This window comes from Mastomys coucha, unplaced genomic scaffold (genome assembly GCF_008632895.1).
Source record: "Mastomys coucha isolate ucsf_1 unplaced genomic scaffold, UCSF_Mcou_1 pScaffold6, whole genome shotgun sequence".
Lineage (NCBI taxonomy): Eukaryota > Metazoa > Chordata > Mammalia > Rodentia > Muridae > Mastomys > Mastomys coucha.
In genome coordinates this window covers 88016715-88037362 of record NW_022196912.1, presented here as the reverse complement: position 1 = coordinate 88037362, position 20648 = coordinate 88016715, and the positions used below count along the sequence as shown (strand labels likewise).

The following is a 20648-nucleotide window of genomic DNA, read 5'->3' as shown; positions in this document are numbered from 1 at the left end:
TTTTATTTAATTTACACCCCATTCAGCGCCTTTTGCATGAGGTTCCCCCAGATTTTTTTGCTAATGGCTAGTAAAGCTTTTCGGCACCCATCGATAGCAGAGGTTGCATTGAAGAAACGCAACCGTACAAATGGGAAAACTGCGTCCAGACTTCTATGGACGTCAAGATACTAAATTGCAAATGAAGCCCTGGTGTCTCTATGCCACTGTGCCAGGGTCAACCCTTCTGATCTCTCTTCTAGAGGCACTTTGAGAATGAGGGGAATGTTGCCCGAATCAGAATCCTTGAGCCCTTGGGAGGTGTTGGTGGTTAGGAAGAGAAAGAGTGTGTATGCGTGTATGGGGGTGTGGTGGGGTGGGAGGACGACTAGGTTTGGCTTCAGCTCCAGGATCCGAACCTGGAAGAAGCCACTTTCTGAGTGCCTGCAACAAAGATCCCTAGTCTCCTTTTGTATTATTTATCTCATTCCATAAGCTATTCATCAATCTATTATTTATTCATCTCAACATTAAGGTAATTAAATATGAGCTCACCGGGAAAAGCCAAGACTGCAAGAGACAGGGCTAAGAGTATGGCAAAGAGGGTCATTAGAACGTCTGCAGTCATTGATTTGTGCTGAGATGCGTGAGGCTCCCCTTAGGTGACACCAAAGAGGGCGCCGCTTCGCAAGGCCCTGACTTGGTCACCACCCTTTTCAGCACCCTAGTTCCCTCCTCTCGACCCCACCTAACTTCCCACCTCTCTGGGTCCTTCTCCTCCCACCACTCCTTATCCTAGGGCTCCGCAGCTTCGCCCTCCCCACGCGGGGCGGCAGGGCGGCGCGGCTTTGCTGCCGGGCCGGGCGGCGCGCAGGCTGGCCAGCTTCGGATAGGCGCCGCTCGCAGCCAATCAGAGTGCCGGGGACGCTGCGCGCTTTAAGGCTGCTGCCGGGAGAACAGAAACCAAGTTCCCCGGCAACCAGCAGCATCCACCCGGCGGCAGGCGGGAGCCAGCCAGGGCCCGGAAGGCTGCAGAGTGTGCCAGCCACTCGGAGTCTAGCACACCCCTACTTCTTTTCCTTCGCCTCCCACCCGCCGAGGTCCGACTGGTCTCTTCGCCTGCGCCAAGGCTAGGGAGGGGGTTAGGAGCAGCCGCGCCCCCCTCCCCGCGGCAGCCGCCCCCTGCTCTCCCAGCTCTGCTCACTGCCGCGTGCGCCCGGGCCCGTGCGCCCCGGCAGCGCCAGCCATGTCGATGCTGCCGTCGTTTGGTTTTACGCAAGAGCAAGTGGCGTGCGTGTGCGAGGTTCTGCAGCAAGGAGGGAACCTGGAACGTCTGGGCAGGTTCTTGTGGTCGTTGCCCGCCTGCGATCACCTGCACAAGAACGAGAGCGTGCTCAAGGCCAAGGCGGTGGTCGCCTTCCACCGCGGCAACTTCCGCGAGCTCTACAAGATCCTGGAGAGCCACCAGTTCTCGCCTCACAACCACCCCAAGCTGCAGCAGCTGTGGCTGAAAGCGCACTACGTGGAGGCCGAGAAACTTCGCGGCCGACCCCTGGGTGCCGTGGGCAAATATCGGGTGCGCCGAAAATTCCCGTTGCCGCGCACCATCTGGGATGGCGAGGAGACCAGCTACTGCTTTAAGGAGAAGTCTCGGGGCGTGCTGCGGGAGTGGTACGCGCACAACCCCTACCCCTCGCCGCGGGAGAAGCGGGAGCTGGCCGAGGCCACCGGCCTCACCACCACCCAGGTCAGCAACTGGTTTAAGAACCGGAGGCAAAGAGACCGGGCCGCCGAAGCCAAGGAAAGGTACGCGGCGTGCTTGCCCAGGCTCGGGTGACCCTGGGAAGTCTCACCCTTCGCTCCCTTCTGTCCCCCCAATCCCCGCAGGCGTCGCCACCGGTTCCCTACCCGCCGCCACCCGGCAGAGGTCCGTGGGGCGGCGCCCCGGCCTTGGCGACGCTGCAGTAAAAGTTCGTGAACTCTTGAGGTTGCCTGCTAGGGACTGGGTTGCGTTTGCGTGGAGCATCCCGCGCGTGGGTTTCTTTGATGGGGAAGAGTGTCGGAAACTGTCGGCGCTGGGTTTGTTTCACGCCCTCCTGGCTTGGCTACGGCGAAGAGAGGGGGTGGCCAGGGAGTTTGTAGATCAGAGGAAACGGGGGTATTGCTTGGTATCCCGAGGGAAGCGGTTCGGTGCGGCGGAAGGTCTCGAACCTCCGCCCTTTCGCTCCGGCATGAAGCTGGTCTGAGTCGAAAGCTCGGCCCCTAGTACCTCCCGGCTCGTTCTCTTCGGCTAGCCTGTGCAGGGGAGTTCTGCTTCATTCCGCGCTAGTTGGACAAAGGGAGGAGTCTTGGTAAAAAGAACTGTCTTGGAAAGGGGGCTCGGGGGGTGTCGCTGCCGGGTGTCCTATCAGAGGCCCCAAGCCGGGAGAAGACTGCCGCCTGCCGCACTCCCTTGTGCGTGGCCGGGTTGCTTTTGCTGGCCTCGCCGCCTCCGCTGCGGGCGAGGAGAAGGGCTGCAGTCGCTGGCTTCCCCCGCCTGGGAGTTCCGAAGCAAAGCTTTAAAAAAAAAAAAAAAAAAAGAAAGGAAGGAAGGAAGGACGGAAGGAAGAAAGAAAGAAAGAAAGGAAAAAAGTCTCCTGCTCTCCTTCCCCCTCCTCGCGCAGACGCGGCGGCTGCTCGGCGGGGGAGGTTCGCAGCGGAGCTTCTGGTCGAGGTTCGGAGGCGCGCGGGGCGGAAAAGTTGGGGAGCTGGGCACAGAGCCCCGCTGTGCTCGCCTTTGTTCACTGGCAGCCTGGGGCCGGAGATCTGGCTTCCAGGATTCCCTCTGGGTGAGGAAACCACAGAGCCTGCCTAAATTCCGCGGAAAGGGGCTCTCCGAAAGAGAGAGAGAGGGAGAGAGAGAGAGAGAGAGAGAGACCGTGCTGGGAAGGGAGTGTGCAGGCGGGCGAGCGCCAGGCGTCCTGCGGCCGCCGGCGCTGGAAAGGAGGAAGAGAGAGCAATCCTGAAGTTGACTGGGACCCGGGGACCCGGGGATTCGGTGCGGGGACTGACACTCGGTCGTGCGGGGTCAACCGGCGCCCAGCCGGGGAGGGGCAGCGAAGTTTGCCCGACTGAGAAAGGGTGGGAGGCTCTGGATTGTAGGCGAGCAGCTCGAGAGGAGAGCCAGAGGGGCTGGGGAATGAACTAGGAGCAACGGAACAAGAATTGCGCGGTTCCAACTACCCTTTAGCTTACAAAACGGTCGCTCCCCGAAGCCAAGCGAGGGCCCACTCCCGGATGAAATCCGAGAGACTGGCTAAGCTCCCTGTGTTTACTCAGGTCACTGGGCCGCTCTGGGCACGACTTCCCATGACCTGTCCTGGGTTTCTGGAACCCCAGCCTCCGGACAGGGGCAGGGAAACTGGTCCTCTAATTGTTTCCTCAGATGGAGGCAGTCACAAATGTGACTTGGGTCACATTTGTGCATTGGGGCAGTTTGTCTCTTGACCATTTCGTTATCTCAACAACCATTTGTCGGAAGGCTTCCAAACAGTTACGTGGAAGTGTGGGGCTGGTTAATAGGTACTTACACATAGATGCTCGAACAAAGTTGACAACACTTTTTTTTTACTTCTTTTAAATAAACCTGGCTCATCCGACTGTGAGTACAGTAAAGAAAGGAACTATCTCCAAGCAGCACCCCCCCCCCTATTTCTTTAGGCCATCTCTTCACCTCCCCCATGACCCTTGGGGCTGGGTGGGAGGCAGAGCTCCCCCGTTTGGGTTGGTGACAGATTGCACAACAGCTCTTTCCTCCTTCCACCCCGCCCCCCCAATCTCACACTTTAAAAACAAACAAACAAACAAACGTCTTTTTAACCATATGGCATTGTCCTCTATTTCTCAGGGAGAACACCGAAAACAATAACTCCTCCTCCAACAAGCAGAATCAACTCTCTCCTCTGGAAGGGGGCAAGCCGCTCATGTCCAGCTCAGAAGAGGAATTCTCACCTCCCCAAAGTCCAGACCAGAACTCGGTCCTTCTGCTCCAGAGCAATATGGGCCACGCCAGGAGCTCAAACTATTCTCTTCCGGGCCTAACGGCCTCCCAGCCCAGCCACGGCCTGCAGGCTCATCAGCATCAGCTCCAGGACTCTCTACTGGGCCCACTCACCTCCAGTCTGGTGGACTTGGGTTCCTAAGTAGGGAGATACTGGGGCCTTGAAGGGATGGCCGGAGCAGCAACCAACCGCAGCATCTAGGGACACTTGTACATAGAAGCCAGGGACAATTCTGCAGCTTGTTTCTGGGGTTCTTTGCAGCAAAAAAGGAACCACAGGCTTTCACAATTGTCTTTTTAAAAATTACAACCAACAGCAATCTCAGTTGAGCATACTGTCCCTCTTCTCTCCGACTCTTAATACCCTTACATTTCCCCTCCCACTAAAAAGATCAGGAAACAACAAAAACACCCAGACTTGGTTCTGGGAAACCCAGGCATCCCTTACAGTAGTCCCTTCTTCCACCTCTTCCTCCTCCTCTTCCTCTTCTTCCTCCTCTTCCTCTTCTTCCTCCTCTTCCTCTTTTAATGAACAGAAATCACAAATCAACTGGATTTAATTATTTTCTTTTAATTTATTTATGGAGAAATGGTTTAGGGAAGAGGAAAAGGAGATGAAGAGAGAGAGAGAGAGAGAGAGAGAGATCAAAATAATGAAAACAAGAAACCTCCAGTGTGAGGGGAACTGACTGCCTTCTTAAGACAAATAGGAAAACCATAATCACAGCTGTTTTTTGATGGGAAGATTAAGTTTACATTTTTCATATTTAGTGTTAAATAATTTTATGTAGATGAAAATAAAAGAGCAGTATTAGTGAGGGAAACAAGTGCCTAAATGTCTTAATGCTCTCTATGGGAGGCGGTTAGAGTAGCACTCATGTTAGTAATACAACTATTTTTGTCAAATTTAATGGGGGTTTGGTGATTGTTTTCTTGTTTTGTTTTTGTTTTTTTTTTTTTAATTTTTATGATGAACTCTAAACACGTACCAGCGAGGGAGGGGGAAGACCTGCTTTCCTAAATGTCATCGTTCTCCCTCAGCAGCTCTCCTCTCTGTAGGCTGCTTCTGTCCCGAGGCCTCTGCTACTTCTAGTTTCTACTTGCAAGGGGGTGCCAACCAATCTGGCAGCCTGGTGTTTGTTACTAAAACAGCATGTGTTTTTAGGCTTCATTTCTATTGTACCTAAACCAGTCTAAATTAAAACTCAGTAGACCAGCAGGAGTTTGATTCTGTTTCTGAAAGGTGAGTTGGGTATTGCTGTCACCGGGCCTATTTAAAAACAAACTTTTTTGCTTTCTTAGTAGTAGATGTGAATTCCAGGGTATTTTTGAAGTCTATCACCTGAAACGGAGAGAATAGTGGCTAGGTTAGCGATATGATGAAACAAAAGAAATTTAGCCTTGGGCATTTATTTATTTTTTGTTATTTAGAAATGCAGTTTTGTTTACCACTGTTTCTTCTCCACAGCCTTCATATGTTAGCGTGGCTCTTTTGTGTTAGCAACTTATGAAAAGACTGTGAAAGTAAACCTAATTTATCTATTTTTTTAAAAGGGAACTCGAACAAGAATTTAAGATTATGAATTGATTTGTACAAATGAAAAAGCAGGCCATCAGAAGCTCTTTTGTCAGATAATGTCCAGAAAAATCCCAGTAATCCTGAAGGCTCCTGTTCTTTTTGCCTGGGGCAAAATGATGTATCTTATTGTATTTAGCTTTTAAGACTAGTGAAACAAATGGCATTATTTATTAAAATTCTACTCAGGATAAGAGGATTGGCTTGCTCATGCTTTGTAAAATATTGTTCCCCAGGGAGAGTTTATTTATTTTCTGACATGACAATTTCATAATTTTGATTTTTCCTCATCTATAAGTGTCAATATTAATATATTTCTTTCTTACCTTTCCGAATTGTTTTTGACCTGAAGTGTGTGTGAAATTAAGGCTCCCCTATAATGAGTTGTTTTTTTTTTTTTTGACTGTCGAATTGTTTTGAGTTCAGAAGAGAAATGGTCATTGTGCTTTTAAATATAGTCACTTTTACTTATAAAGTCATTTTCCCTTGGTGAAGGACAGATGTGCACACAGAGACCATCATTTGGGCTGGGAGCTCCGGGTCCCATTCTCCCTTGTTAGTGTTTTGGATCATTAAGTCGGTGTTTATTTAAGTCACTAGGGTGTTTATTCTCCACGTCTTGGGCCACGGAGAAATGCCACCCTCTGCAGGAGGGGCTCTCACAGGGAATCTCCACACATTCTTCACATTCACTCCCCAAACAAACACCCGGCACAAAGATAGCTTTCAGTGACCCTGACAGGCTTCAAAAGAGACCGCGGAAATCTCTCTGGAAAATAAGGAAGGGCCAATTACTTTAATTTCTTACATGCCCTCGCTTCCTACTCCGACTACCCCCTACTCTTGCAGCTCGGCTTGGCATAATTTTAGAGTCGTGGAAGTTCTGTCTCCCAGGGCGCGCCGGCCCACTTCCTGCTCGCTTGGTTGGTGGATCTTGGAAAAGTCTTCAGGTCTGGCTAGCAGCTACAGACGGCCGGTCCTGTAAAAGCCCCCGTGATTACTGCTTGTAAACTCGTTAAAAGGACAGTTTTCTGTCATAGCCATAAACTCTTTGTAAAATCCCTGGCACCCGATCCAGAATGTGCATATTCCAGATGTGTTTAATAAGAAATTGCAGTCTGCCTCTCTCCGCAATTCTCCGCTCAGTCTGGCTAAGAGCGGGACAAGCGGGAGGAGGCGAGAAAGCTGGATATTGCTCTTAGTTTTCTTGGCAATCATTTTTTAGAGCTATCATTAGGGGGAAACTAACCATATTTTTTTTCCCTCGAGGAAAACTGCGAGAACCAGCTGTTGAGGGGCCAATTTACCTTCTCCTAGTCAAAGTTTAACTGAATCTAGAGCCACTTTGTTTCTCCTCCACATATTTCATAGTGATAGCCAAAAATAATGAGTAGGCTCTTATAAATAAAGTGGTTTCAGGGCGAAACTTCACCGAATTTGCCAAGTGAGAGGAAAAAAAAAAAACCAACAAAACCAAAACAAAAACCCCTACAAATCGAGTGATGTTTTCTAAAATGTCTTTAATCTTAATATAAGGTCGCTGGGATCCGGCTTTCTTCTCGCTGTGACCCCCTGGCTGAGAAAGAAGCTTCTCAAGTATTTGGAGGCCAAGGGGTTTGACCAGCAGTTCCTGAGTCTTTGGCTTAAGCAGTTAATAGGGACTCAAGAACTTGGATTCAAAGAGCACTGGAGCTGGCTGCAGGAGGCATTGAACCTATCTTCTAGGCAAGGACAGCCTGGTCTTTATCTGGAGATGGGGTGGAAGATCCCAGTGGAACTGTGCTGATGGGCTAGCTCCAAGTTCCAGGCACCGCACCCTTGCGCAGCGGCCCTCAGGCTCTGCAACGTCCGCTTGCAGAGACCGGCTTCCTAGAGGCCTCCCACGCCTCAAGGTCTTTCGCTGGGCCCACGGGCAAGACTCCAGACCCAGGATCGAGGGGTGTCTGCTGCAGAGAACTGGGGAAGCGTCTGTTATCTTCCTGCTCGCGAAGCTCTGCATTGAGGAGCCAAGAGTAGTCCTGGGGCACTGAGACCGCAAGGACAGTCTCTTTTCCCTGTGGCTTCCAAAGAGAATCGCACCTGTCTCAGGACCCGGATCCTGTAGCAGCTCCAGGAGCAGGAGCAGGGGCTTGGCGGACCCCTGCGAAGTCCCCGAGAGCAGAGGATACCAGGCTGGCCTCAAGAGAGAAGAGGCCTTGGGCTGGGCCTGGACAATGCAGCTGTCGCCCTGGGCGTCCCGGGACATCTCCCAGACTCAAGGCTCGTCCTCCCTGATGAGTTCCTAGCGCACGTGAGTGGCACAGGACTCTCAACGGCCGGGAAGTGGGGTAGATCCCCCCCTGGCTGCAAGAGGTCCCCAGAGCAAGTGTCAGCGCTCCCCGGCTTCTACACCACGCCCTCGACAGCCCACTCGGGTCAGTGCAGCCTCGACCCCGCGGCACGTTTCCCTGCGGCCCTTCCCCACTAGACTGGATCCTTGGCTTCGACTCTGTGACTTAAACGTCTTACCGAACGCTGGCCAAGCAGTGCCTCTCAGGGAGGTGGTCTAATTAGGAGTTAGCAGTCATCTCTGCGGGTGAGGAGAGGTACCCCGGCTTCTAAAGTATTTCTTCTAGTGCAGAGTAGTCGCTTTGCTTCCACAATGTGGTCGGGTGGCTCCCGGGGACATCTCCTTCCCTATGTCCAGTCTCGGATCCAGCGGAAAGGCACCAGCCCAGGGGCGCAGCTTTCTTGGTTCTGGCGGTGGAAGTACACAATCTAGCCAGATTTTATAGAAGTGGGTGGTATTGACAGGCACAGGTGGGGTGTTCCTTTTCCAAAGCTTTCTCCCAGAAGGCTCTAAAACCTTCTAGACCACCCCCTCCAACGGTCCAAAGCCAGAGGAACTAGTGTTGGTGGCCACTATGTCTCAGGAGCACTTCGCACTGAGGGTATCCCGAGGACTTAGTTTCATCGGCTGCCTGCCGGGGTGCTGGATTACCTTAGCCACTAACGAGGGCACTTCTGAGCACTTCAGGCTCTGCTCTGACTGGGTCCACAAACTCTACCTGGAAACGTCTTTAAGAGGGATGGCTTAGAAAAAATACGGGTGGACCAGCCAGGGACAAAAATTATCAAAATTATGTCTGAAATGTTGGCTATTCTTTTATCCAGAAAAAAAAAAAAAAAAAAAACGCTGCCTGGGAAAGGTCTCATTTTCCTGAGCAAGCAGACACCACACACACACACACACACACACACACACACACACACACACACAAAACTTCGTTCCAGTTGATGAAATTGGAAACCTGTTCTCCTACCGAGGATGACAATCAGGGTTTTAGACGCTGTATTCCTTTCAGACAGCGAGAAACAACACTGCAGTAGCATTTAAAAACAAAGGAAAAGAGACTGCTAGGGGCGTATGGAAAGCCTCCTGTTCTCCAATCCTGGCCTCAGATCTTCTCCTTTTAACTTGTTAATGGATGGCCCAGACCTGGATTCTCCGCAGGTAGAGTACAACCCCACACTGCTTTTAGAAAAATACTCACTATTCTTCTTTACTGGAAAGCGAAAATATTCTCCCTGACCAAACAGAACAGTGTAGGAAAGAAATGAAAACTAAAAGTCAAAACATCAACACCAAGTCTTATTGAAAAAGGGAAATAGGTGTCTTAAATTTTACACGTACTTCAGTGTGCCTGAAGTGGCGACTCAATTGTAATTAAAATATGGCTGAAAGTCACCAAGACTATTCTCTCTTATTGTTAGCCTTAGTGATTGCCATTAAAAGACAAATAGATTCTGCTCTGTATCTTTACTTTATACAACACACTCTAAAAATGTATGCCCCCTGCCTTCATCTGGTCCTCTTTCTGACCTTCCCTTAAAGTTAAAAGAGAAATACTTTATGAGGCAGACACAGGTAGACTCAAACAGTAACATGGTGGACTGACACCCAAATCTACTTTAATATGCCATATAAATGAGTTTAATTTGGGACTTTAAGTGGATTATGACTTTTAAGATGCCATGACTCATTCATAATAGAAACAACTTTTGAGGGGGAGGTGGGGAATTGGTGGTGATTTCAGGATTTAAGATGCTGTGCATGCGGAATTTAAGTCAGAGCCCCAGACTACACATTGTTACTGACACATCAAGTGTCCTGCGATTCATAAAGAATACATCTCACAGAAAGAGTCAATGTCCTTGATAATCTACAGATCCCAGGGAGCACATCTGTGAAGTTGACTTTTTGGGTGTACTTTGATTGACATTGAATATTTTTACAAACCCCCGCTGTTCTCCCACCCTCTCCACACACCCTCTTTCCCCTCTTGCCCTCAGGAAAGGCTTTACCTGCTTTGGTAAAATTTCCGATTTGACTCTAGAATCATCCAAGTGGTTTAAATACCAGGAGAAGACCATGGGGTCGTGACCCCTGTCTCACCCAAGAACAAAACAAAACAGCTAAGTGTGACATCTTTGATTGGCTCTCACAAAAATATTATGTTACTGTAAGCATCTCTATGTGGTAATGTTCCCCTTTGCTTGTGCTGCCTCTCCTGTGTGGTAGTGGTGGGGACTGGTGCTGGGTGGAGGGGACAGAAGCTTATGGTGTTGGTAGAGAACACTCATTTTGACAGTGAGATGGCATTCTCTGCGATATTTTGTTTGCAGAGCGAATTGTACCTCTAAGATGTGAGCCTTGTTAGTACAAGGAAGACAGGGCTAGCGCTGAATTTATCTAGAATGCTTTAAAGGTGGAAGTAGGTAATCACTTTTTAAAAAGGTTGAGCTAGATAGAATGCCAGCACACTTTAGTGTCTAGGGGGTGAAAAGAGCATTTAAACAATTGAACCTTTGTCTGCTCTCAGATATGTGTGGTGAATATTTTCTGTACATTGCTGATGCTATATAAACATGACACTCTTCCCCTAAAGTCAAGGTTTTTTTTTTTATTTTAATTGAAGAATAATATTGCTCAAAGTTCTAAGTACAAATCACTAATCTAAGAAAATCAATTCTGGGAATCTGGAACCAATGGCTATTTTCAGAGTAAACAGACAAAATCTTCATAAAAAAGGCCAGGAGGATTATTTTACATGCAGTATATCTCCTGGTTTCCCACACCAAAAAAAAAAAAAAAAAAAAAACCAGAAAACTTTTTTTGTGGAAGAACTAACATACAGAATGGTAATAACAGGCACCTTACTGTATTTCTACTTTTAAAAAAGTCTGTTTTAAAGTTCTTAAACTGTCCCTCTTCCAATATTAATATATCTTAGCAACAAAGCTGAATGCATTTCTATTTTCCTGTCTAAAAATATTTCCCCCTAGGGAGAGAAAGAGGTATAGGAAAAGGAAAGGCATAACAAAACATAAAGTCATATAATTTAAAATTCATAGTACAATTTTAAAGCAAAAAATATATATCTGCAAAGAGCACAGGACTGTGGCCCTTTCTGCTCTGGTCTAGCTAAAGCAAGAATTAAATCACAATTAAAATGAATGGGAGGAAGGGAGAGTCGCTTTCCTTTAGGGGGTAGCCCCTAATGGTTACCATGCTTTAGAGGGTGGTCCTATACCGTTGCACATGAAGTTAAGGTGTGGTGGAGGGAAATGGGAGGAGTTGAGAGAGGAAGTGGGGTGGATTTGATCACATGCATGTATGACATTTTGAAACGGTAAGTTTATAAGAAAGTGATGGAGGAGATTTTGAGAGTTTGGTCTAATACAGAGCTCCGTGGATACTCTATATATTGATAGCTGAGGGAAGAATGGGGAACAGGGAAATACTTAACTTACAGAAGTTTCTTAGGAACTCCTGTTGAAGTTTCCTTTTTACTATAAGCAAGTAATGACATTCAGGTAGACAGGAGGGAGATGCTGGAGGTTAGGGATTATGCCCTTGGCTTTTTCTAATAGGTAGGACTTCTAATAGGTGTCATGGAGGTGTCTCATTCTACTCCAAATCCAGGGAACACCAGAAGCTAAAAATCTGCCAGGCAGGGCGGGATGCAAGATGTCACCTCACATTCTCATTCTGTCATTGGGTGTGGATATGTGTTGAGTTTTCTGAAAAATATTTTCTTTTCCCGTGGGGGACAAGAAAGAGTTAATTTGATTTCTGATAGGTTTCACACGGTGGCCAGCTCTGCCAAAAAGGAGAGGAAGCAGAGACTAGCCCTATGATTAATTCTACCTGTTTTTCCCATGAGCGATCACCTGCTCCAGGGGTCATGAATAGCAGGTAGCTCTCCCTCTCCTGGGCTCTGAGAGCCTCGTTTGTTTGGTGACAGCTGAGTGACAAGGCCTGAAACACGAGCCCACGGCCGGGCCTGATGTGGGGATAAAAACCCTGGATGTTCCCTCAAACATTTCAGGAAATGAAAGTTGTAATGCGATCCCTCCTGCGCCCACATCTCCCCCAGCAAACACAAAAGCTCAAAGGAGCCTTCTCGGATTGAATTCAGCCTGGAGTTGATGGAGGGAAAGCGGAGCCCAGCTCGCGGGAGGGGAGGGGAGGCTGGGGCCTAGGCTGGTAAGCTTTCGGAGCAGGAGGAGGAGGCGAGCAGCAGGGCGGCTGGGCGCCTGAGGCCTGCTCTTCTCCTGCATCCCCTCAGCCTTCGTGGGCTGTCTTCATGGTCAATCCCCGGTGGGAGGGGAACCTTACTGCCTCCATCCTAGGAGCTTAGGCCTCACTGTCTCCAAGCCCCCATGGCTGTGGCGTAGGCCCAGGCCTCACCTCTACCATACTCTTTTGCCTAGGTGAAGGTTCTAGAAGCCCAGGCCAAGCCTTGGGTCTGAGCGTCCCTTCCGGCCACACAGCCGGGGGTAGGGGTGGTGGGGAGCTGCCTGGGTCCCGGGGCGACGAGGCAGGAAAGCCCTGGCCTCACTCAGCACCTTCCCGCCTGCCCCGGCCGCCCTCATCAGTCAGCGGCCTCTGTCTGCCTCGGGTGGTGGTGGTGGGGGGGCGGCTCGCGGCACTGGCGGTGGAAGCTTCCAGCGGGTGGCGGGTGGGGTCGGGGAGGGGGAGAGGTAATGGGAGAAGCAAAGCCGAGAAGTTGACGCTTGCTCTGAGCCCCACGCGGTCCTCCATCGGTGGCTCAGAGTTGCCTGTCAATCATCGCGCCCTGAGTGGGATCGAGCTCTCGGTAGGTGGGAGGGAATAGAGCCAGAGACCTTGCAGGGGCAGCTTTTCTCCTTAATTCAACAGCTGCGACTGCTCCCTTCAACCCTGATTTTTTTTTTCCTCCTCTGTATTAAGAAATCTTCCCCAGACAGCATTATGAGTCCTCATCTCCTCAATCTTTACGGTGATGGTGAGTTTCCCCAGTTCCCCCATCACAGAGAACTGATACTGACCCAGGAAGCAGAATGCTGGGCTCACAGAGATCCACCTCATGCATACACTTGCAAACTGTGCGGCCAGGGGGAAAGCTACCTAAATACTCCAAGCCTTGATTTCCTCTTTGGGAAAATAGGGATTATGATATACTGCAGGGAAGCCTAAATTACGCCGGAGTATTGAACATAAAATGCTCAGCACAATATACATATAATGAATAGTAGCTCTAATTATAACACCCTTGAAATCTCCTTGGATTGTCACAAAGCTGCCTGGAAAGATGCTGGAGTTTCCAGTGAAGGTAGATTATAGTCATTTCTCCTTTTGTTTAGAACAATGAAAGAAACACTGTTTTATAGAGAACTAAGGTTTGATTAGGTTTTTTTTTTTTTTTTGAAGGATAGTCAAAACTGAAATTTATTTCTTAAAGCTCTAGGTAAGTGTAGAATCTAGAAGTCTAATTCCAGTAACCCATTCCTGGAATGATATTTAATCTGTAGTATTCAGATTTTCTCTATATTCTTTATGATTTGAACTCCGACATAGATACCACCATACATGGTAGAATTCCATTGGTGAAAATGAAACCCTCTTCAAGGTGCCTTGGATGACAAATTACTTAGACAGGAACTAAGGCGTTCAGCTGAATAGAGAATTTAAGGCCCCACCTAAATGTGTCAACATAAGTGTGGAATAAGAAACTACTTTGAAGATTTAATGCCTTGCTGATGTTAACACAGTGCTGGGTATAATGGTGCCTGATAAATGGTCTTTGAAGCGGCTGTGAGGATAGAAGGTCTTCAGATAGAACAGAATTCCCAGAGTCGGAGTTTTGCAAGGCCCTCTTGGGTACATTTCTTCTCTGGTGACATTTTCTAATGACCACCAGGGATGAATAGCTCATTTCAACGTATAAAACACATCTCTGATTTCAAGGAATTTTCTTTCTCTGTATTAAAGTAAAAGGCTTAGCTGAAAGGTTCTTGGAGAGGGAGAAGGAAAGGGAGAGGGGGAGGGGAAGGGGGAGGAGAAAGGAGAGGGAGAGGGAGAGAGGGAGAGGAGAGGAGAGGAAAGGAGAGGAGAGGAGAGGAGAGGAGAGGAGAGGAGAGGAGAGAGAGAAAGAGAGAGAAGGGGGGGGCTAACTTTAAGGATGAAGCTCATGCACTCTGACATCATTGTTTTTACTAGAAGGAACATTTTGTGTTCCTTCTTTAAACATTACATTTTCCCCCCTCCAGTATCTTCATTTTTCTTCAAAGGAATCCAGGTCAACCAAAAACTGTAAATGTTTGAACTTATGGTTTAGAAAAGCTGATCAGTTTACAGTCAATCACTATATATGTTCAGGAAGAATTTGACACTCCTGTTTGCTTATGAAATTCTATATTATACTCACACATCCCTTGTAGAGATAAATGCTTGGAAATGTACCACAGCCTTTACCTACACCATGTCCTATGCATATATAATTGCATTTATCCACATGCATGCATATTTGGGCAAATGCATGTTTGCCCAAATGTTATTGTTATTTGTAAAGATATGAATGTAAATACTGTACAAAATCAACTGAGGTGTCAGACCTCTGGCTTTAAAGAATCATACATAATAAAGAGACATTGGATGGAAACTTTGACTATAAGGCTGCTCGATCCTTTAAATATTGGGAAACACATTTTGCACAGAACGAGGGCCAAGAGTTTTTAGAATGATGCTTTTCTGCCATTGCCTTTAACATGACTGGAGTAAAGAAATATGTAGTGGTTTTTGCTTCTCTCTTTCTGAATTGTTTCAACATCCACATGTTTAGAAACACAAAAACATGTCCATGTGCTCACTGAAAAAAAAACAAGGAGAAATAAGAGAGAGCACTTTAAGCTGAAGAAAAAGTTCATTGAAATTAGATTAAACTTTGCAGAGGGTGCTTCAAGGAGGTTTGGGTAGATTCCAAGCCTTAGCATATCATTCAAGAAATGAGAGGCCTCGGGGCGTTCCAAAAGGCATGTCCGCTCTAAATCAGCATCAGTTCAGTTCAAATAGAAAGATGTATGACTGAACTCGAAGGCTGGAGAAAGCTGGGAGTCTTGTTTCTACTCTGCAGATGCATCTTAGTGACAGGACCCCAGTGTGGCGGTCCAGGCCCCCTTTGCAGGACTAAAGGACTGTGTGTAACTTCTAAGACTGGACTTCCTGTTCAAAGACAGGGTTGTCAATATGACCAGAAATATAGTCACTCTCTTCCTACTGGAAATTACTCATAGAGAAAATGAAACGGCCCTCGTGGAATGCTTATAACAGTGATGTTCTCAGCGTATTTCATGCCTGGCATTTTTATCATCTTAATTATAGGTCTGGTGCACATAGCCCTCGAGCCTTTCACCTTCTGATTGTACCTCCCTCTCCTTCTGATTAAGAACAAAACCGATAAATTAATATGGCCGTTTCTTGTCAAGTGCAAAATTTCAATATAAAGTCAGCTGAGCAAAGTAAGGAAGAGAGCCCCAACACAATTTCCCAGATTCTGAGTTGTAGTATTACACAGTGGCAACATTGCAGCCAAAAGATTCATTTGACAAATGCTATGATTTGAGACCCCGCTCCTTTTTGTTATAGATCATGAACAGCTTTGATTTAAATGTATTTAAAACAAGAGTGCCATTCTTTTTTGGTGAAGATATAAGTAAAATTCACAAATAAAATTAAAAATCATTCTAATAGTCCATTATGTTCCTTATGGCCAACACAATGGTTAAGAAAGACTGAGTTTCCTGGCTGCTCCTCTCAGCCATACTTCCTTTGAGAAATGAACCAAAGGAGCTATGGTGATGGGGATTAGGAGAGTCAGGCGCTGCGAGCCAGTGCGGGTACTATGGATTGTATTACCTGCAAGAGTGGAGGCAAAATACCCATAAAATAGCCTTTCAGATTCAGTTTGTCTCAAGTTACATTGTGAAATTCAGTGGTTTGGTGCAGTTGTGTACCCGTTGGCTTTGGAGAATTAAAGAGAATTGGGATGGGCCAGCCATTGTACAGCAGGGGCTGCAGGTGGCACCGGGGCATTGGGGTTTGTGGTTTCCTGTGGGAAATGCTTTGGGTGGTTGCTTGCCCTCTTTGGTAGGGTGAGGAGGAAACAAAGCCCCAGAGCAGAATCCATAGCTCTTTGGTTCACACAAAAGCCCCAGAGCAGAGTCCATAGCTCTTTGGTTCACAGGCCAGTTTATATTGCATTGACTAATTTCATATAGGACAGTGCTTGTAAAGTCATCCTTGGCCCTTTCTGATCTAGTACAAGGACTGGTAAAAAGGTGGACTTAGCTGGGCAGTGGTGGCGCATGCCTTTAATCCCAGCACTTGGGAGGCAGAGGCAGGTGGATTTCTGAGTTCAAGACCAGCCTGGTCTACAGAGTGAGTTCCAGGATAGCCAAGGCTACACTGAGAAACCCTGTCTCGAAAAACAAAACAAACAAATGAACAAGTAAACAAAAAAAGATGGACTCAGTCCTTTCTACACAAAGAGAATTGTGACATGTCATATTTATTATCTGAGAAATAAAGCTCAGGTCCCAACTACACAATTCCTTGTGATATTTTTTATTCTCTCGACAGAGGTATCAATAATCCTGATATTCTGGCTGGAATTTAAGAGTAACACCTTCCATATGTTCATTTATGTTCCAGTGGTAACTGGAAGTGGTATTTTTTTTTTTTTTTTTTTACTTCCTATTCTAGACTTTCATGGCATTGTGGTGGCAGTGAGGTTAACTTGATGGCTGATCATGGAAGACTATTTTGCCATACTTCATTGGTATAAGGTTTAAAGAGTGAATAAAGGTTATTACACATTTATTTATTATTAGAGAAAATATGATATTTAGTAGATTTGAGTAAATTATTGAGACTCTGGTATTAATGTCTACTGTAAACAATATGTTTTGTGATGTTTTGTGACTATTTTTTTTGTAAACCTTTAGTTTAAAAAAATCAACGATTGGGTTTTATATAAACCAGCGGGTTATTAAAGATGGATGACGTACCACCTTAAATAGAGTCTGTCAATAGGTCAGCTTAACGTTAAAGGAGAATTTTATCTTAAATCAGCTGCTTAGAGATGGTCAACTCAGGAAGCGGTTTGACCTCCTAATGAACACAGTCTTGAGTAGCATACAAACTGAGAGATCTACCTCCTTAGCAACTGGACCCATCCAGTCTCCTCCTAAAACTCCGCATCCCTTATTTCTTTGTTACCTTTCTATTTGACACATTCTAGTCACTCCTGCCAGGTCGATTGGATGCAATTGTCTTTACAAATGGAAACAGACTGCATCTTTGTTGAATGATTGATTCATTCATCAATAGTAATGAAACTAAGCCCAGTGGGAGGCGACATTAGAGTTGGTAATGAAGTTGGATTAAAGGGCATAAAAGCAAATATTTTCTCTTTCCTTGATAAAGCTGTGCTTATAATGAGCCAAGGATTTGAAAAAAAAAAGGCAAAATGTAATGCTAGAAGGGATTAGATGACGGAGCGAACTTGTACTGCCTGCTTAAACCAATGGCTTCGCGTGGAGAAAGCAGACATGTCAGAAAGAAAAACAAAACATAAGCAAACAGCCCCTATCAACCCTAGACATGCCGGCACAGAGATCTCTGCTAAATGTCTGTCCCTCCTGTTTTCACCAGGAATGGGTCCAAATATTTAGATGTGTTCTCAGTATTACATTTAAATTAGAAATTTTGCCAAGAATGCAAGTTAAGAAAAGTGAAATGGCTGGCCACGTATGTTCAAGAAATGTTAATAAATGTCAGGCTCAAGACAGGAAGCATGTCGTGAGAGTTCAGGCTCAGGGTTGTCTGTGATAAATGTGAGAGCGAGCAGGGAGGACTGTGCCTTTGCTTGTTCTACCCCGCCCTCTCGCTCTAGCCCACCCTCTCATTCTAGCCCACCCTCTCGCTCTAGCCCACTCTCTTGTTCCATCCCACCCTCTCGTTCTACCCCACCCTCTCGTTCTATCCCACACTCTCGCTCTACCCCACCCTCTCATTCTAGCCCACCCTCTTGCTCTAGCCCACTCTCTTGTTCCATCCCACACTCTCGCTCTACCCCACCCTCTCGTTCTATCCCACACTCCCGCTCTAGCTCTCCCTCTTGTTCTATCCCATACTCCCGCTCTAGCCCACCCTCTTGTTCTAGTCTACCCTCTCTGTTTTCAGAGCGCAGGCAATCACGCCAGCGCCTGAACTTATTAGGCAAGTGCTTTGTACTGAGCTGTATTCAGGGCCTGCTTAGCTCTTACAGGAGTGTTTTGCTACCTTGAGAGTTTGGCAATGACTAGAAAGCCATGATTCCAAAAGGTCTCTTTGCCCTCCTGGCTGTATGATTTAAGCTGATTGTCTTAGAAGGAATTGGCCTGTGGCTGCTTGCCACTTCACAGAGTTGAAGTTGAGGTGATATTTATTTTAAAGGGTTGAGGTTACATCTATTTTAAAGAGATGATCAGTTGAGTATAAAGAAAGCTGTCTTTTAAAAAAATGAGTGGAAAAGTATAGTAAAAAAATATTAATCAAGAGTATTGCACAAAGTGGTTCTTGGGTGAAAAGTAGCAACAGCAGTGAGAATTCGGCCATGGCCTCCTGCTGTAACTGTGTATGAAGTAGCTTTATCCCCCTGCCCAGTCTTGGTAAAATCTTGCAGGTAGAAATCGAAAGTTTTCCAGGTAGCCTTGGAGAAATGGGCAGCACGGTTCAGTAAGCCGCATGGGTCTTACAACGAAGGTACAGGTTGCTTTCACTGGCTCATACACTATAAGCCTATTATTTATATTTGAGGATGAATAATGTTTTTAGTATAGATGTCTTAGAAAGAAGGTATTTGTCTAAGATCGTGACTCTAGACCTTTGCAAAAGACATGGTTTGCATTAAAACACTCAAAATAAAAGTGGTACCCAAGTGCCCCAGGAAGGTGTTAGCTATAGGAAAGATTTGTGATGTAATGAGAGATCTGATCTAACCAGAGACGGTGAATTTACTGGTGTTTTACTCTAGATTAAATCAGGAAAAGACAAATCAGATTCTTCCAAGGGCTGAAGGCTGTGCCTGCATGAACCTAAGGCTGTGCCTGCATGAACCAAAGGCTATGCCTGCATGAACCTAAGGCTGTGCCTGCATGAACCTAAGGCTGTGCCTGCATGAACCAAAGGCTATGCCTGCATGAACCTAAGGCTGTGCCTGCATGAAAAGAGCATTGTGGTTCTATAAGACCGTACCTGAAGTACAATTAAGTTGGCTGTTGGCAAGAGAAATCATGATTATTTCTGTGCCACATGCATGCCCCAATCTTATAAATAGTTTATAAATTATTATTTTTCCCCCAAGACAGGGTTTCTCTGTGTAGCCCTGGATGTTCTGAAACTTGCTTTGTAGACCAGGCTGGCATCAAATTCACAGAGACCCACCTGCCTATGCTCTCCAAGTGCTGGAATTAAAGGCGAATGCCACCTAAAGGTGTTCACTGTCACACTCATCTTAGTTTGTAAATTTAAAGTAGGCAGACGGCTTTGATGCCCTCTTTTCCCAGCAAATTAGAGATTTTCTAAGGTAAACGAAAGCTCTCAGATCACAGGGTATTGTTTCTATATTTTTATATTTAAAATTCCCTTTTATAGGCATTGAAAAGATTTTGTTGGTGTTTATTTGTGCGAATTATGGGCATATGTGTGTCTGTACATCTGCTACATGGTAGACATGTAGGGTCAAGTTATTCTTCTCTACTCTCCCTTGTGGGAATTGCTTCTATCCTCTGACATGTGAAGGGTCCTAGGTCTTGAACTCAGAGGATCAGGCTTGGTGGCAAGTTTTTTTCTACCCATGGAGTTAGCTTGCTGGCTGTATTTTATATTTTTAATTAGAACCATGTCTTTATCAAAAGATTTGCCAACATGTATTTAGCATCTTGAAAGCCTTGCTGTGCCCAATATCTTGGCAAAATTAGTTTAAACTGTCATAATAATTTCTTTTTACAGTAATCTAATATAGTTTTTATTTTCTCGTTAAGAGTTTGGAGTGGCTGGAGGTGGGAGCAGGGAGTCCACATTTGATGTTCTAGGTAACCCATGAGAACAGTCCGAGTTGGCTACTCAACCCCAGTTGTTTAAAAGGGGTTTATGTAGATGTGTTTAAGACTTGTGGCCAGGTCCAATGCCCACTCAGTAGACTATCATATTTAGCCTTTAGAAAAGAATTTCTAACGTTACAAAAAGAGCTATTATGTTCTTTATAAAGCCCTTCCAGTCTAATTCAAGAGAGGTGTAGATAAGTTTTTGGTTGAGCACATTAATTAAGCCTCAAAGGGCCAAGACTCAGGCTGAAACCAGATCTCCTGATTCTTAAAGTGTCCACACGTCAGATGGGGTCGAGGTAGTGCTCTGGGCCTTTGCCTCGGTCGACCTCAGAAGATGCCATCAGTTTCTTCTTTCTCTCAAGGAGAAAACCTTAATCCCAGAGGTTTGTAAACAACTAGAAACACAGTTGTTTTTTTTTTTTTCTGAGTATTTAATAAACATTCCTGGAGTTCTCTCACATTGCTCGATGTTCTAAAACAGGGCAGACTGTTCATTAAAGTTCAGGGAAGAGAATCTGATCCCTGTGGAGGACCTGGAGGAGGGTGTGATCAGTCTCATGGTTCCCAGTCTTCCCTTCCCTTCCCTCCCCTCCCTTTCCC

General features: G+C 46.4%; 2 protein-coding genes across 2 annotated transcripts; one reads left to right on the top strand and one right to left on the bottom strand.

The window, feature by feature from the left end:
• Positions 1 to 858: 858 nt before the first annotated feature.
• Six1 (SIX homeobox 1) lies at positions 859 to 5790 on the top strand. Its single transcript, XM_031356709.1, has 2 exons — positions 859 to 1785; positions 3866 to 5790. Exons 1-2 carry the CDS (start codon positions 1226 to 1228, stop codon positions 4158 to 4160), a joined length of 855 nt encoding a protein of 284 aa, XP_031212569.1. The 5' UTR covers positions 859 to 1225; the 3' UTR covers positions 4161 to 5790.
• Positions 5791 to 7097: 1307 nt separating this feature from the next.
• LOC116080339 lies at positions 7098 to 8410 on the bottom strand. Its single transcript, XM_031356710.1, has one exon. The coding sequence runs from the start codon at positions 7837 to 7839 to the stop codon at positions 7309 to 7311; it is 531 nt and encodes a 176-aa protein (XP_031212570.1). The 5' UTR covers positions 7840 to 8410; the 3' UTR covers positions 7098 to 7308.
• Positions 8411 to 20648: the final 12238 nt, after the last annotated feature.

Excerpts from the sequence above, each read along its gene's own strand:
- Six1 (XM_031356709.1), top strand. The coding sequence starts at position 1,226 with ATGTCGATGCTGCCGTCGTTTGGTTTTACGCAAGAGCAAGTGGCGTGC. Across the intron at positions 1,786-3,865 it reads GCCGCCGAAGCCAAGGAAAG|GGAGAACACCGAAAACAATA; the intron begins GTACGCGGCGTG and ends TCTATTTCTCAG.
- LOC116080339 (XM_031356710.1), bottom strand. The coding sequence starts at position 7,839 with ATGTCCCGGGACGCCCAGGGCGACAGCTGCATTGTCCAGGCCCAGCCC.